The sequence below is a fragment of the Crocodylus siamensis genome, chromosome 8, assembly GCF_052110815.1.
Source record: "Crocodylus siamensis isolate JL-2025a chromosome 8, ASM5211081v1, whole genome shotgun sequence".
In the NCBI taxonomy this organism is placed as follows: Eukaryota; Metazoa; Chordata; order Crocodylia; family Crocodylidae; genus Crocodylus; species Crocodylus siamensis.
This window is the reverse complement of record NC_143402.1, coordinates 48993800-49010799: the sequence shown is the minus strand read 5'-3', so window position 1 is coordinate 49010799 and position 17000 is coordinate 48993800. Positions and strand designations below refer to the sequence as shown.

Here is a 17000-nt window from a genome sequence, read left to right as displayed (position 1 = left end):
CTGAGGACATAGTGTACTGGGACTTTCTTAAGGCTTTTGAAAAAGTTCCATATGAACTTCTCATTAGTAAATTGGAAAAATGTGGGCTAGATAGAGTCACTACAAGATGGATACATAATTGGTTCAATGACCATAAGCAAAGGGTACTTACAATGGATCAGTATCAGATTGGAAGGAGGTTTTGTGTGACATTCCATAGGGGTCTGTCTTGCATACAATGCTATTTAAATGTTTTTTAATTATTTGGAAAATAATAATATGCTGGAAAAAAGACCTTCCTTAGCAAATTTGCTCATGATATGAAACTGAGAAGGACTGCAGTCAAAACAGGGGATAAAAGGAGAATTCAGTTGGCCTTGTGGATCTCCACAATCTTCCTGGATTTAGCAGCTTAGGAGAGAGGCTGTTCCTTATCCTTAGGGGAAGGACCTCCCTTCTGTGGTCTGTTGCTGTGTAAAGTTTCTTTCCATCTTCTGTGGTGTATTTAGTCCCAAAGCAAAGCATTAAGAAACTGGGGGGCTGTGGTGTAGACACCCACACAGTCAAATGGGTCGCCAACTGGCTGGAGGGCCGCACCCAGAGGGTGGTAGTAGATGGGTCCTTTTCAACCTGGAAGGACGTGGGCAGTGGGGTTCCGCAGGGCTCGGTCCTCGGGCCTGCACTGTTCCACATCTTCATCAGTGATTTGGATGAGGGGCTAAAAAGCACCCTGTTCAAATTTGCTGATGACACTAAGATGTGGGGGGACGTGGGTACATTGGAAGGATGCAACAGGCTACAATCAGACCTTGACAGGTTACAAGGGTGGGTGGATGAGAATAGGATGGGTTTCAACACAGACAAGTGCAAGGTGATGCACCTCGGGAGGAACAACCGGCACCATACCTACAGGTTGGGGAACTCCCCTCTTATCAGCATGGAGGCGGAAAGGGATCTGGGGGTCATCATTGACTCCAAGATGAACGTGGGCCGGCAGTATGGAGAGGCAGTCAGGAAGGCCAACCGCACCTTGGCATGCATCCACAGATGCATCTCGAGCAGGTCCAAGGAGGTGATCCTCCCCCTCTATGCGGCACTGGTCAGGCCGCAGCTGGAATACTGTGTCCAATTCTGGGCGCCACACTTCAAGAGGGATGTCGACAGCATGGAGAGGGTCCAGAGGAGGGCCACTCGTATGATCAGGGGACAGCAGGGCAGGCCCTATGAGGAGAGGCTACGGGACCTGAACCTGTTCAGCCTCCAAAAGAGAAGGCTGAGGGTGGATCTTGTGGCCTGTTATAAACTAGTCAGGGGGGATCAGCAGGCATTGGGGAAGTCACTGTTTCCCCGAGCACCACCAGGAGTGACCAGGAATAACGGTCACAAGCTGGCAGAGGGCAGATTTAGGCTAGATATCAGGAAGCGCTACTTCACAGTCAGGGCGGCTAGGGTCTGGAACCAGCTTCCAAGAGAAGTGGTGCAGGCTCCTACCCTGGGGGTGTTTAAGAGGAGGTTAGATGAACATCTTGCTGGGGTCATTGACCCCAGTACTCTTTCCTGCCATGGCAGGGGGTCGGACTCAATGATCTGCTCAGGTCCCTTTCGACCCTACAAACTATGAAACTATGAAGATGTTTCATGTCAGAATCTTACTTAGAAAAGCCTTTCCCGTGTCCTGTACCAGATTTAGGTCCTGAGCTCTGCAAATAGAAGGCCAGGTAGATATGTACCTTATAGGCTAACTAAATAAGATGCAAAGAGATCATCACAAGCTTTTGTGAACTTGAATGCAAATAGTTCTGGGAAAGCTTTATAAGAGGTGAACATTATCTTTACTCCTCAGCATTTCCCTGTATAAGTATTTTCTGAATAATATTTAGATCAAGAAATCTATTAAAATATATCCAGCATAAAACTCCCAAACAAACCCAAAATAGACCCTTGGGGCAGGTGAACTTCAATTCTGACTCTTTCACTATAGGCTCGGAACTACCTGAACCCAGAAGATATTCTGAAAGGAGAAACAGAAGAAAGTGTGGGTAAAGTGCAGGAGGTGCTTGGCATATTGAACCACTTCAAGCAGACATTTGAGGAACGAAGACAAAATCTCTACATATACTTTAAACCTGACCAAGAGATGAAAGAATGGGACTTTCAGTCTCTCTTAGTTTTTGCAAGATTGGATAGTTTTCTAAGAAGACTTGAGATTGTAGAGGTAAGAATTTGATCTAGAAATATGGAGTAAAACTGAGAGAAAATACTGCAAATGTAAGTCTACAGAGGGTGGAATTAGTTCTACATCTGTTTGTGCGCCTTAATGGTAGTTTTCTATCTGCATACCTGGATACTTGGCACTACTTCTTCACTGTAGGCTGAGCGTGTACAGTAGCTTATGCACTGGTCATGCACTGAACATAAGTCTGGTAAAGGAGTATGAACAGGAGTATAAGTCTGGGAAAAGGAACAAGACACTCCCCCGCAGTGTTTTAGTTCCTCTCTGAATAGTTATGGAATTGTACCTTGAAGTGGGAGGCCTGGGTTTTAAGCCCTCTCATCTAGGAGGGGGTTGAACTTAAAACTTACTTCCCAATAGTGTACTCTTTCCACTGTGCCACAGCTTAGGCATTATAATGGCCTTTCTCCAGTGGTAAGGCCTTTCCCCAGAAGATAAGGCTACCACACAATCCATATTTTAGTCACTGACTGAAATGGAGAGTGGGGTTGTTATTGCAATATTAGGAGCAAAATAGAATCCAGGGTTGCTTCTTTTCAGTACAATGAGTATATCAGAGCTACATATCCTTTAGCTTTCTCTTATCCTGCTGGCCCCACATATTTTCCTCTCCTGTGTGCCTGTGGGGCCAACTTCTAATTAGCACATACTAACTCTAAAGAATGTTAGGCTATGTTAAAGTTAACACATATTGTGAATGCTATAAAATGGCAAACCAGCAATAAAAATGTTCTACATGTAACACAGAACATTTTAATGGCTGGTTCTTATGATATCTTAAATAGAATGTATGATAGCTTTGGGCTTGGGGCTGATAGTCAGTTTCAGCCACAGGACTGTAATGGTGTCTTGAGCTGGCCCTGGTGTGGTCCTGGGGATCAGAGCTAGCAACTGGTTGATTGCTGGTCCCAGACCAAGCCCCGGACCAAGTTGAAATAATCTTTCAATTTTCTGGTGCAAGGGAGCCCTGCATCATAATCCTGGGCTCCTCCTGGACTAGCAAGTAGAAAGGGTGCAATTGGGAACTGGGCCCCAGTCCCAAAATTGTGCCACCTGCCGTACATGATTGGCATGACAGGCATGATTATTGATCAGATTCCATGGCACCTTTAAGTGAATGTGTGTCAGGGGACCTATTTAGAGACTACTATACAACATCTAGGCTTAAAGTTAAAATCCCGTAAAAGACTTAGGTGCCTAAAGCAGGAATGTGGCAAATCCAGAAGCTGTGAACTGGAAACCTCTGATCATAGAAATCATAGAAATTAAGGGCTGGAAGGGACTTCAAAAGATCATCGAGTACAACCCCCCTGCTCTGGGCAGGAATACTACTGAGATCAAATGATCCCAGCAAGGTGTCTGTCCAGTCTCCTTTTGAAGACTTCCAAGACTGGGGACTGCACCATCTTCTTGGAAAGTCTGTTCCAGATTCTGGTCACCCTTACCATAAAGAAGTTCTTCCTTATATCCAACCTGAAACCATCCTGTAACAATAAATGGCCATTGCTTCTTGTCCTCCCATGGGTGCTCCGGTGAACAGTTTTTCTCCGAGCTCCCGATATTCACCCTTGCATATTTACAGATGGCTACCAACTCCCCCCTCAGTCTTCTCTTCCCCAAGCTGGACAGTCTCAGATCCTTTCCTCATAAGGTTTGTTCTCTAGGCCCTTAATCATTTTGAGGCCCTTCTCTGGACCGTTTTAATATTCTCCAGGCCTTTTCTGAAGTGTGATGCCCAGTGCTGCAGCTGTGGTCTCACCAACACCGAGTAAGGGGGAAGTATCACTTCCTTAGCCCTGCTCACTGCGTATCAGCTAATGCATATCAGTATGCTATTAGCCCTGTTGATTACAGCATTGCACTGGCAGCTTATGTTCATCCTGTGATCAACCATAACCCTGAGATCCCTTTCAGCCAGCGTGCTGGCTAAGCCATCTCCTCCTAACCTATATTCATGTCTCTGGTTACTTCTCCCCAGATGAGGCACTATGCATTTATCCTCACTGGGTTCACTGTGAGGCTTGTTCCATTAACTGTCCTAAGAGGATGCCTAATACCCACAAACAAACTGCATTTGGAGTCACTTTTTGTAAAACTTGGCCAGGATTTGGAGAAGACATACTGCTGCCGATATTGTGTATCACAACCTAGTAGAGCTCTTATCCTTAATGAATGCGAGATTCATGAAGCTAGGGGGAGAGAATGAGAAAGGGAAGATATGATTGTAAAGTCAGAAGGAGGAAGGAGTTCTCAGTTCTGTTTCCTGCTCTCAGGACTGTGTTAGTAGCTTATCCAGTGAATACTGTATGTAAGTACAGAAAAAGATCTGGGAACAGGGACATAATTACAACACTCAGAATTGCATAATTAATTATCAATATTCTTAAAACTCTAGCTACTTCAGTCACTTGGTACAGAGTTCTGTGTGCTAATAACACTTTCGTGGGAGATGGGAGATGTTAGTTTGAGCCCCTGTTATGATGAAGAGGGTTTGAGCCCCTGTTATGATGAAGAGGACAATGAACCTGGGTCTTCCACTTAGTGCTTTATGAGGTTATTTACAGAAAGGGGATAGAAACCCTACCTCCTTGTCTTACAACAAAGCAGTGTGTATTTGTCAGGCAGCTCAGCCACAACTAATTGCTCTTCTCCAGTAGGGCAAACCTGCCTGAAGCTCTAGCTGGCAGCCCCACCCTGGCTGATGAACTGAATGGCCACTGGTAGGGGTTCCTGATTGGCTGCTGGGGACAGCAGCTCCCCTCCATTTAAGTCCACCTGTGGCAGCAGACTGATGGCCAACTTATGGTTCTGCCTGAAGGTGTGATGTGATAAACCTCTCTGGATCCTCTGCATTCTGGTCCTCTGGATTTTGACCCTGCTCAGCTCTGCGTCTGGATTCTGGCTTTTGGGAACTCCGCTCAACTTTGGTAATTTGGTCCCCAACTCAGCCTGTGTATTGGCCTCTGCCTCTGGTTTTCTCCTTTGGATCTGGTAGTTTGGTCCCTAATTCAGGACCCCTGACTCAGCCCATAATTTGGACTCCACCCTTGTTCCTGTCCTTACCCAGTGGCCTAACCACTAGGCAAGACTGCCTTTGACTTGGTCCTTACAGCATCATTCAGTTTTTGGAAAGAACAGTTGTAGGCACTTATCCTCAGGATGAGATTCTAGGCTCTGGAGGATCCAGAGGGATAGAGGTTCCTGTATCCTTTATTTGGGTACCCAAATTCTGGAGAGGGATGGGAGTGTGGACATATCCCCACCTGGAATATCTCCTTTAGCTAATTCTGGGAAGCTTCCTACTTGATGTGCAAGTTTTCATATTATCATTCTGAGGCAAAAGACTTTATCCATGCATTGTATAGGGAGATAGGTGCCTCACACAGGGTTCTGGATTCCAAAGTTAGACATTGTAGCACCTAACTTATTGGTTTGTAAGTCCATTATTGGATTTAGCACTAAGGTGCTATCTATACTACTTCCATGTTGCTCTTGGGACAGCCCCAAAAATCACAACTAACCCAATGACTCCTGTTCCACTTGTGTCAAATCCAAGAACAAAGCAGTGAATGTCAGAACCTTAGGTCCAAATTTCTGCTCTTGAAAATGCCAGATTTTCTGCTGCCTAATCTGAAGGAATCTACATTTTGTAGGAGCATCATTTTTAAGCTTAGAATACTGCTTCCTTGTATGTCCAGAAACACCTTAGTCTTGGCAGGACTGAGCAGCTTGGTACCTACTTCATGCTATAGACTGACTGGGATCCCTAACTAAAGAATTCTTCTGACTGTTGTTTGTGAGGGTTTTCATCTGGTATGTGTACTTAGAGATCATCTAATGGATTGGTCTCCATTCAAAGTACGAGGATGGCCATCATTTTCTTCAAAAAAAGTCTCTGGAAGAAAAGGTGGTACTGATGCCACTTTTCACTTATTACGCAAGAACCTCATGCTTAGCCCCATGCCCCATGCAAGAACCGGTTCATTTTTTCTTCTACGTGAGAGGCTTCAAACCCAAATCCCCTCCCTCTTCTCAAGTACCCGAACCACCAGTTTATTGGTTATTTTGAGGCAGTGTGCTTTACACCATCCTGTAGAAGTTGCTGCACTGTGTAAAAAATAAGTAAGGTTCCTTGGATCTAAAATCAGGAGAAAGAGTGAGCCTAACTCTAACCTAATGGTTAAAATGTGCATCAAGGTGGGGAGGAGCCCTTGATTCCAGTCCTTGCTCCAAGGGCTAATTTAGTAGTATTTTATATGAAGAATAATTAAATACTATATTTATCCGAATCCAAGATGACCTTGAATTTAAAGGCAACCCTTTTCCCCCAGTTAGATTCTCTACATGGAAAACAAACATACATTTGCTATAGTTTTCTATGTAGAGAATCTAATTATTGGGGGTGGGGCATGTTATTTTCATCCTCCCACCCCTGCTGCAAAGGGGAAGGCAGTAAGGAGCAGTTGCTGTGGGGAAGTCAAGCAGCTTGCCCCCTGTTCGTGCCGCCCCCCTTCCCACCTCTGCTGTCTGCCACTTCCCCTCCAGCCTCTGCTTCTTGCTTTCCTCCTCCCCTTCCCTTACTCTTGCTTTGTGTCAGCAGGCTTCATCCTCATTCTAGTTCGGGGCATGGAGTACAGCCTCATCCCAGGCCCCCTGTAGCAGCCTTGTGGGTTGTGCAGTGCTGCTTTGGGGCCAGGCTGAGGCTCTGCTATTGTAGCCTCAGGCTACAGTGTGGATAGGGCCTGCAGGTAGAGCAAGCATATGTGGAAAGGTGGAGAGAGGCAAGGTGGGGAGCAGAAGCTGCATGGCAGGGGGAAATGGCAGGGTGCAGAGGCAGTTGGTGGGTGCTGGGAGAGGCAGCTACTGCTATGGCCCTGACCCTGGGTAGGGGGCTGAATCCAAGCCAGAGCAATCGACTGCCTCCCCCACTGCCCTCATACTTGATTCTAAGATAAGGTGTTTCCTCCCATGTTAAGTGGTGGGGGGAGCCCTCATCTTAGAATCAAACAAATATGGTAGCATTCTTAAACTTTTAAGTATGTTGAATGGGTAAAATCTCATGCTGAAAAAACTTTTCTTAAATTTTTTAGAAAGATCACATGACTAAGTGATGTTCTGGATTTCCCACCAGGCATTTCAGGTAGAAATGCTACTGTACTACTCAGCTTTGCAAACCTTCTGTCTTTTTTTGGATCTAAGCTGTAGGTGTCTAGGAGCATAAATTTGACTGACTTCCAATGAGATTTAACTTTCTAAGGGTCCGATTTTAAAGGTGTTTAGTGTCCTAAAAAGTCAGGACCTTGATTCTTGAAAATGTCATTGGGTTTCTATTTGTATCTTTCAACAAGTAAATAGATTAAATATGGCTTTACAATTAGCACAACCCTTTTAGGAGTGAGGTCTCAAAAATTAGAAGAATAAAAACTATCCGTCTGTTGCTCATCCTTCAAGAACTAGAGTAAGTAAACTGCTGGAGCAAAAAACATCTGAAGAATGATGAGATATGAGTATGAGCTAATAGGCTGCAGAGCCAACATGAATTGCAGACTGCTTGTGCCAAGGATAGCCCAACTTCAGTGCTTATCAGGCACTGAATGTGCTGATAGTTTGTCAAGAGTCAAGGATGCTGTTGTCAACATGGTTTCACAGTATGAAACTACTTTGTTAGGAAAACTTGTCAACATCTTTTATTAACATATTAACTGGTTCCTTTGTTAATTCACTCTAAAGGACCTCCTAGCAACTGCCTTGGACATAATGAAGCTGGAAAAGATAGAGTTCAGCGGGATAAAAGGGAAGGCTCTAAGCCAGCAAGTCTCAAGCATGTATGAAGAGTTCCAGGAAGTGTATAAAGTATTGTCAGACCATAGCTACGATTGTCTTGACACAACAAACTTGGTAGGTGTACTGGACTCCAAGACAACCAAGTATGAGTAAAAGCTTTCAACTTTTGAAAAATCCCAGGTCTACTAGAAAATTTATAGCTCTGTTTTCAACCTCTTCTTCAATCAATATGTCATTTTCTGGTTTGTTTATTTGTTTTCATCCCCAATTAGAAGAATGTTTGGTTTTGTCAGATTACATAAATCTGGTTTCTGAGTGTACATCTGCTCTGCATTTCATACCTAAATTGGCTTTAACTTAACTAGCTTGGAGGTCAGCAACAGGGCAGCTGTAGCATCACAGATTTGATGAGGGATATATAAGCCTTCTTGGGAACATTTTAATACACTGACAGTAAAATCAAGGAAAGTATCCCATATACTCCTTGTATCACAGACTTTATACACTGATTGATGCACTCATAGCTCACACTAATATCTAAAGCTCAAGCTAGTACTTGCATGATCATTCATTATCTGGTAAATCAGCATTCAAGAGCCATTGTAGGCATCCGTGTTAGGTTTTATTTAGAGATTTTATTCCTTAGACCTTCATTGCTATGTAATGTAGTCCACCTGTCAACATTTCATTAACAAAGCAAAGGTCTAAATTATATTTTAAAGACATATTGTCCATGGTTATATGTAATATAAAGGGAACTTCTGATTTATCCTATTTTTCACCATTTACGTAACCTGGAGATTGCCTTCACTGACTGATTTGTAGTTTGCTAGTCTGTGGCAGCTTCTTAGCGGCACTCCTAATTCTGGTCAAATATACAAAGCTTACACAGCTACCATGGTGGTGATCAGTGGTATTGTACAAGGGCAGAAGTATTCTCCGAGATCATCTTTCTCAGTCAGAAAATAAATCAACATCTTACCCTCCACCTGGACACAAGAAGACAAGTTAATACCAATGAATAAGCATGAATGGCAGGAGACATACTGGTTAATAAGCAAGTTGCTATATCTGTACCAGTTTTACTTGGACTGATTATTTAAGGTATAGCTGCATAGAGAGAATATATGGCTGTCTAAACTGGAGGGTGTGACAGGAGATAACACCAAGCATCTCACTAGCCTGCCCCCTCTCCTTTCTTCCCCTCCCCTCCTAGTATTTCCAAAGTGCTTCCCTGTATCTGATGTGCCATGCCTTGATGAAACACCCTATTTTGCAGGAAGCATCCCAGTCCTTAGAGTGTGGTTTCCCTTGGGTCACTTGGTTCCACCCTTTTTATATTTGTCTAGGCCCTGGACCTCTTGGCCCAGGCCTGCTTGCTCTAGCTACTACTTTCAGCACTAGGCCCACTTAATTTCAGCCTTAGCTTCTCAGTAACAGAGGCACAGCAGGGGATTAGGCTCTACAGTTGGGGCTCTGGGCCCTCCTGATACTCCAGCCTTGAAGGGGTGAATGAGAGAGAGAGAGAGACCCCCTTTACCAACAGAGAGTTAACCTCACAAAGCAATTTAAGGCACCTGCACGCAGCTACTTCTCAGGACAGAACTCCTGGCTGTTGCAGCAGCCTTTTCCCCAGGCCATAAACCTTTGCCAGTCTTGCTGGCCCTGTAGTCTTCCTACAGTAACAGGGCAAGTGTTCCCTGTTACAGAGAGGACACAGGCTTGATCACTAAATCTTACACTTAGTAAGTTCAAGTGACATAGTGAATAAAGAAGGGTAGGATGGCTATAGCAAGAGGCACAATGACCACTGTCTGTGGTAATTACTCTCTTCGGAGGTAATTAGAGATTACACAGGAAATAGTTAAGGTTGTCTGGAAACTTTGAAACTGGTGTTTGTTGTCTTTCCTGTGCTTCAGCTATTGTAGTTAGCAAATTTACTAATTTTTGCATGGTTATTGTATGAAATTATATTGTGCTTCACTGCATAGTAATGCTTTACTCAAGTAAAAATAACAGGTATCTGTATTTATAAAAGGAACTATCCAACTTGGTGGCTGGGCAAATGTGGTAATAGTTGCAATCCTGTAAGTCATTGGTAATGTTTTGCCTTCTGTAATCCACACTATTAGTGTGCCTGTGCCGTGTGTGAGATCTCCGGTGTTTGTTAAGTGTTCTTTATAAAGTATACAAATTGTTACTTTTCCAAACAACTTCTCTACATGAAGGAATTTGGCAAAAAATGGTTACTAATATAATAGGCAGAAATTGGTCCGACACGTATGCTGAGCAGTCTCTTCTGATTTCAGGCCTCTTGCCTGATGTTTTAATCTGATTTATTCATTTAATAGTTTAAAATTTGAGTGCTACTCTTAGTGTAAGAGTTTCCCATGTATGTGAGAAAACCGTTATCTTAGGCTCCACTGAAATGCAATAATAATAATATAACAATTACATACCACTGGGCATCTTTTTAGATGACTGTTATGTAACTTAATTTTAGTAGCTTTATCTCCATTCTGCAGCCTGAAATTTGACAGTATGCCAAGTCAAATTTTAGTTCAAAACTATTTTACCTTTAAAAAATACAAACCTCAAACTTAGTTTTCATTCTTAAATTTTAAGATTTTTTTAACCTTCAATAAGAAAAGAATGTAAAGTGACTCAACACTGTCACATTTTTAGTAAGTTTTTGATGAAAACCACAACATGAATTTGGTTTAAAGTACTGTATTTTCTTGCATACCACATACCTCTTGTTTTTGGAAGCTGGAATGAAGAAAAAATATCTTTCCTTGAAAATACTGGTAAATATGGTATTTCTGCAGGGAAAACACAAGCAACCTCAGTAGGGTGTAAGCCAAAGCCAATCACTGCTCTGTTAACCCTCTAGGTTCAGGATGAGGTGCCCACCCAGGTTGAGAAGTGGGGATAGATGTTTCAACTGCGGAATCACAGCCTCAGCAGATGTCACTGGCTGAGCCAAACTGCCCAGGCCAGGTGGTCAGTCACAAGTTAGCTGAGGATCCAGTCCTACAAGAGCTGAACTGTTCAGCCCCACTTTTCAAGCTGGGTGGTCAGCCAGTGTTGCCTGCCAAGTCAGCTGAAGGCCCACCCCATTTGAGAAGCAGAGCTGGCCAGTTTGGCTCCAGTCGGATTATGCCCCCAGGTGTTGTTGCTGACTGAACCAAACTGTCTGTCTCAAGCTGTGTGAGCCCTCAGCTGACTTGGCAGGTGTTAATGGCTGCCCACTTGGCTTAAGAAGTGGGGCCAAGCAGTTTAGCTTTGGTAGAATTGGTCCCTCTGTTCTTCACATTTCTTCATTTAAGACATGCACCCAATTCTTAGCAGCCAGGTTTTGGCAAAAGGTGCATGTCTTATGCCAGCAAATACAGCATGTCTGCTTTGTATGCAGAAAGTACATTTGTGGAATTTCTGACCTACAGATTTAATTTACAGAATCTAACTGAAAAGGAACATTTTTAGCAGCCTGAATGATTATAAAACACCATCAGAGAAGCTATAGAAATGCACATGACAGAAAGAGACTTGGAGATAGTTAGAGCCAGTTCCCTAGCTACTCTAAAATAGTGAGGCTGAATTATAATTGATGGTGCTTTATGGGTTTACACCAACTGAGGATCCACTTCTATTAACTAAAGTGTTTTCAGCTCCTAGAATGAGGGAAATGGATAGGAAGTGTGTGCCAGATAGCCATTGCAGCCATTTTTGTCAAGCACATTTGCTTCTGAGCTCAAACATTGTTTAATAGCTTAGTGTGTTGCCATTCCTTAGGAATTTGAACAAGATGCTTCTAACTTCAAGCAACAAGTAGAAGATATGGACAGACGGCTGGGGACTATTTTCTGCCAGGCTTTTGATGATGCATCTGACTTGGAGCATGCTTTCAAGGTTTGTGTTGTAATGAGAGAGGCACTTTCTTGCAGGAAAAGCTCAAAATAAACTTCTCATGTGGCTTTTCTCTGTGAGTGAAGGTTATGAGGATGATTTGTCTAAAATGCAAACCACTGTTTTAGCTGCTTGCACAACAGGTACTTTCTAAGGCCCCCTCAACACATGCAGGTAGAGGTACAATGGGATCTAATGTGTGATTCATAGAATAGGGAGTGTGGTGAAACCCCCTGGGGCTGCTGAAGGTTTCACACATCCCTGGGGTTGGGAGGTCTCACCTGTAGTGATCCTCCCACCCCAGGGGTTTCATGCACCCCCAGGGTGGGGAGATTGCCACAGCATTGATTCTAGGGGTTTGCCAGGAGGCATGCTGCAGGAACCCATCAGCTGTGGGCTAATGCCAAGACCCAGAGTCTGCAGATGCTGGAGCTGAGAGTCCTTAGCAGTTGTGGGACTTGCAGTCCTGGCTGGGCAAAGTGCACCTCTGCTGCTGGGAATCCTGTGAACTGATGGGACTCCCAGCTGCAGGGAAGACCATGCTACATATGCAGATTAAAGCTTGATAGAGAACATATTTTTGAGGTCTATCTTTATAGTTGGTTAGAGCTTTTTATTGTGTGATAAGTACTGCAATCACTGAAATATAAGACAAAGCTTCCCCCCCGCCCCCGAATCAACTCAAGGAAAAAGTCCCTAGTCTTACATTTTAATGCAAGGAAACCTCATTAAATCCACTAAATTTAAACTGCTGCTAAAAGGAGCATATATATGCTCAGTAATGGAAGCCAACTATGAAGTTGATTAAATATAGCTTATACTGAGCGTGACAGTAAAACACATGGCCCATACAACACCATTTCACATGTTAAGTTACAGTTCGTACTGATTGCCCTCACAAAACAATGCATTCCCTCACATACCCCTTGCACAAAAGGGAAGTCCCAAAATATATGTGATACAGATCTTTCAGCTCCACATCCCTCTTTCGGGCATTCCATTGATTTTTCCAAGCCCCATTATGCTGAATGCCCCTCACAGGAAGAATATCCGGTATTGTCATCTATGTGATATCTGTATGTTCTCTTTTTATTCACTTATCTGTTACTTCCTTCCACATATTATCTGTCCTTCTGTCAGATCTCCAACTAATGTTATCTTAGCTTTCTTTCTAATAATATTAATCACTTTCTTATGGTCTTTCAAGTACTCTAATCCCACTCTCTCAAGTTTATTTACCTGTATGAAGCTCTTGATCATTGCATAGTGGGCTTGCAGCTGCCATGCCCACAATTTTTTCCATTCTCTCCTGTATGTGTCCCATCTTCTTAACGTTCTTCCTGCCAAGACAGCAGAAACATGAAGTCTTCCCCACCTCCTCTGTTATCTCTTTACAGAGCATACTTATAAACTAAGTATACACAAAGCTTTCCAAATCTGGTATTCCCCAACCCCCTATTCCCTGGCTTTGTATAGCTCCATTCTGTCTACCATTCCTCTTTTACTTCCCCCCTCAAGACACATATTTGCCTCTATACCCTCCTTATCTGTTGCCATGATGGTGGATATACCACTCCCATGGAAAGGATGATCGGCAAGAGTACTGTTTTCACCGCAACTGCTTTATCCTTGAAAGATAACATTCTATCACTCCATGATCTCAGTATCTGTCTCACTTTTATCTCTAACTTCTCTCACACCTTTGTTCCTTTCCCTTTGGCATCCATTAGGATTCCCAAGATCTTGATTACACCCTCTACCACCTGGAGCCCAAACTTCTGTAAATTCTCCCAGTTCCCCACACCCATCAACATACTTTTCACCTAATTTAATTTCACCCTGACACTTCACCATAGTCCTCAGCATGCTTTAATACCCTCTCAATTGATATGTTGTCCTGAGCCAATATGTTCACATAATCCATGTGTAATGTACATTTAATGAATTACCTGTGCCAATGGCTCTGCCATATCCACAAAAAGATAGGGGGACAGAAGGCATCACTGTCTTACCCCTGTTTGTATGGGGAATGTTTTGCTCAAGTAACCATCTACCAGTACTCAATTTCCTGCTTTACTGTTTAGTACTTTGACCCATCTGATCATTTTAGCCAGAAACCCCATCCTCCACAATACTTCAAACATGACATCACATTTGCCCCTATCATAAGCTTTTTCCAGGTCTAAATTCATTATTATTGTGTTTCTTTTCCTCACTTATACAAGTGATGTGGCACGCCCCCTTAACCATAGGGCTTGGTATATCCTCCTCTCAGTAATGGCATATGTTTGTTCTTCTTGTATCACATCTCCTAAATAGTCATGCAGTCTTTTGGCCAATACTTTTGCCATTGATTTGTAATTTACATTTAAAAAGGTTATTGGCCTCCAGTTTCATAACACGTCTTCCTTTCCCTTCTTGCATATCAAAATTACCACATCTTCTGCACAATCATCCCCTATCTCCCCACCCTCCATTATTTCCCTGTATATCTCTATTACAGAGTTTCCCAACCACTGGGCTGCTGTCCAGTACTGGGCTGTGGTGGGTTGGCTGCTGGTTTGTGGCACAAGCCCCCCACTCAGACCCCTGTCTGTCTGCCCGAGCAGGCGGCTTCTGGGGTCAGAGCTGAGCTTCTGGGGTTAAAGCTGGGTGGTGGGGGAGCCCTGAGAGGGAGGCAGCTGGCTTTGTGTGCCCCGTCCCATTCCCGCCGGGCCATGGTAAAAAAAAAAAAGGTTGGGGACCACCGCTGTATTATAGCTGTTCCCAGCCATTGCGAAAATTTTTCATAGAATTCCACTGGAAGTCCATCTTCCTGGTGCTTTCCCAGTCTCACAAGCTTTTAAGCAGTCCTCCACCTCTCTCATACCCAACTTCTCTTCCAATTTTTGCTTCTTTCTATCTTCTATTGCTTCCTTTGTCCCTTCAAGGAACACCTTCATTTTTCCTTCATCCATTCTTTTGTACAACTCTTCACCCTCGCATACAACACCTTCATCCTCTCTTTTATTCAGATTCCTTCTTCAGTTCTCACTGCTTTCAATTCCTTCCTTCTTTTCTTCAATTCTGATGAAAAATACTTATCGCATTCCTCACACTTCTCCACCCAAGGTGCTCTGATTAGAAAGAATTCCCCATCCATTTTCCTTTTGAACCATTCTTCAGTTTATCCCTTTGTCTTCCAGTTCTTTCACTTGAACTCCTCTTACTACCTCCGTTAATAATTCCTGCTTCCTTGCCTACAGTTCTTTTAGCTGTGCCACCCTCTTCCTCACTTCTTAGATCCATATTTCTGAAGAATTGTCTTGTTCTATCATAGTCAACCACTCCCAGACACTTTTGTAATATCTCTTCAGAGTCCTCCATCTAAATACAGTTCCACATATTATTGACACCTCTTTTCATTTTGTAATAATTGAACATTTAACTTCCACATCTCTTTCCCACTACCTTAACTTTTTTCTAAACTCAGTTCCATTCTCAGTATTCAGTGATTGCTGAAGGTCACATCTAAGATCTCCTTCTTTGCAATCCATTTGATGTTAATACAAAATCAGCCCTTGACTCCTGTCTCCCACTTGGTTCCATCCTCGTAATTACCTTCTCACTAGCCCATCATTTAAACCTGTTTCTTTTATTACAAAAATCAGTACTTTGGATGAATTGTCTATCTCTCCCTCCCCTCCATCTCCTGTCCCATCCTCCTCCTACATAATGCAATTGAAATCCTTCACCAGCATTTGCTGCCTACCTCCTCCTACATACACCTTCAAATTCTGGGTGATCCTTCCTTCTCTTTCAGCCACTGCATATATATTAACAATCTCTAGCACTTTCTTTTCAAACTCCACCACTATTCATTGCAGTCTCCCTTCCGCAATCACTTGAACTTGCCGCATTTCTACTTTCTCATTCTTGAGCAGTACTGCAACTCCAGCTGCTTTGTCTGCATCTGATTCTGCCCACCACAGTGGTCCTCATCTTTGTCTCTTTACAAAATGCTTGTAATCCCGCTCCCATGGGATTCCACAGTCCTGTAAACATATGACCGCTTTTACCTTACTCAGTATTGGCATAATTTTATTCTACCCCTTCCTCAGTCACACACTTCTGATAGTTACAGATGCAATAGAAGCCATACTTGTACATTTTAAATTTCACATCTCTACCACTTTACAAGTCTTCTATGCTGCTGCTTGATGCCGTCAGCTGTAATCCTCCCCCATTTTGCATCCCCATAATCTTTGTCAGTTGTTTTATTGTTTTAACATAGGTTCCCTGTTCCCTTCTCCCATTTCCCCCCTCTTCTTTCCCCTCTTTATTAGTTCCAGACCACATTAGCTCTGATGAGATTTTCACCAACCCATCTACCTCCCCCTCTCTCTCTTTGTCCACCTATACACACACACACACACACACACACACACACCATTACTGTACACTTGACAGACCAAAACATAAAATACACTTGAACAGTTAAACTATTTTAGTCCCGTTACAAACCTCGTTACCAAAAGCAAAATTCCTATGACCCAAAACACACTGAATGGATCCAGACCATGCCATGACAAGAAATGTAAAACCTGCCAACATATCTTCACTATTTCCACAATAATTATACCCCACAACAGAACCATCACCATTACTGGATCTTATATGTGCATCTCCAGAAATGTAATGCATCTCACCCAGTGCACTAAATTACATATGGAAAATATGTAGGAGAAACCAAACAACAACTGCATACCAGAATGAACGCACACCAAAAATCTATCAAAGACAAAAATACCCAATTACCTGTGCATGCACATTTCACACAAGATAACCACTCTCTCTCCAATCTCTCAGTTCTAATCCTCAAAGGGAATTTACAAAACGCCTTTCACAGATGAGCCTACAAACTTCACTTCATCAACCTAGTGGATACAAAAAAAATCATGGGCTAAATATAGACATTGGATTTATGGCACACTATAACCTGCATGCCAACTGATAACCCCATGTAACTTCTCTACAATTTACCCTCTACATTTTATCACCAGGGCACCATTTCCTCCCCCGCACCCAACCTGTTTCTCACCCATTGTCTCTTACC

The 17000-nt window shown here is 43.1% G+C and overlaps 1 protein-coding gene across 1 annotated transcript in view; it reads left to right on the top strand.

Annotated features, from left to right (window-relative positions):
* The window catches only part of DNAH9 (dynein axonemal heavy chain 9), a 480799-nt gene that overhangs the window by 16790 nt on the left and 447009 nt on the right, over positions 1-17000 (top strand). The window contains exons 6-8 of the mRNA XM_090059292.1: positions 1961-2194; positions 7943-8110; positions 11792-11908. Coding sequence (XP_089915418.1) covers positions 1961-2194; positions 7943-8110; positions 11792-11908 — 519 coding nt within the window. The remainder of the gene's footprint in view (positions 1-1960; positions 2195-7942; positions 8111-11791; positions 11909-17000) is intronic.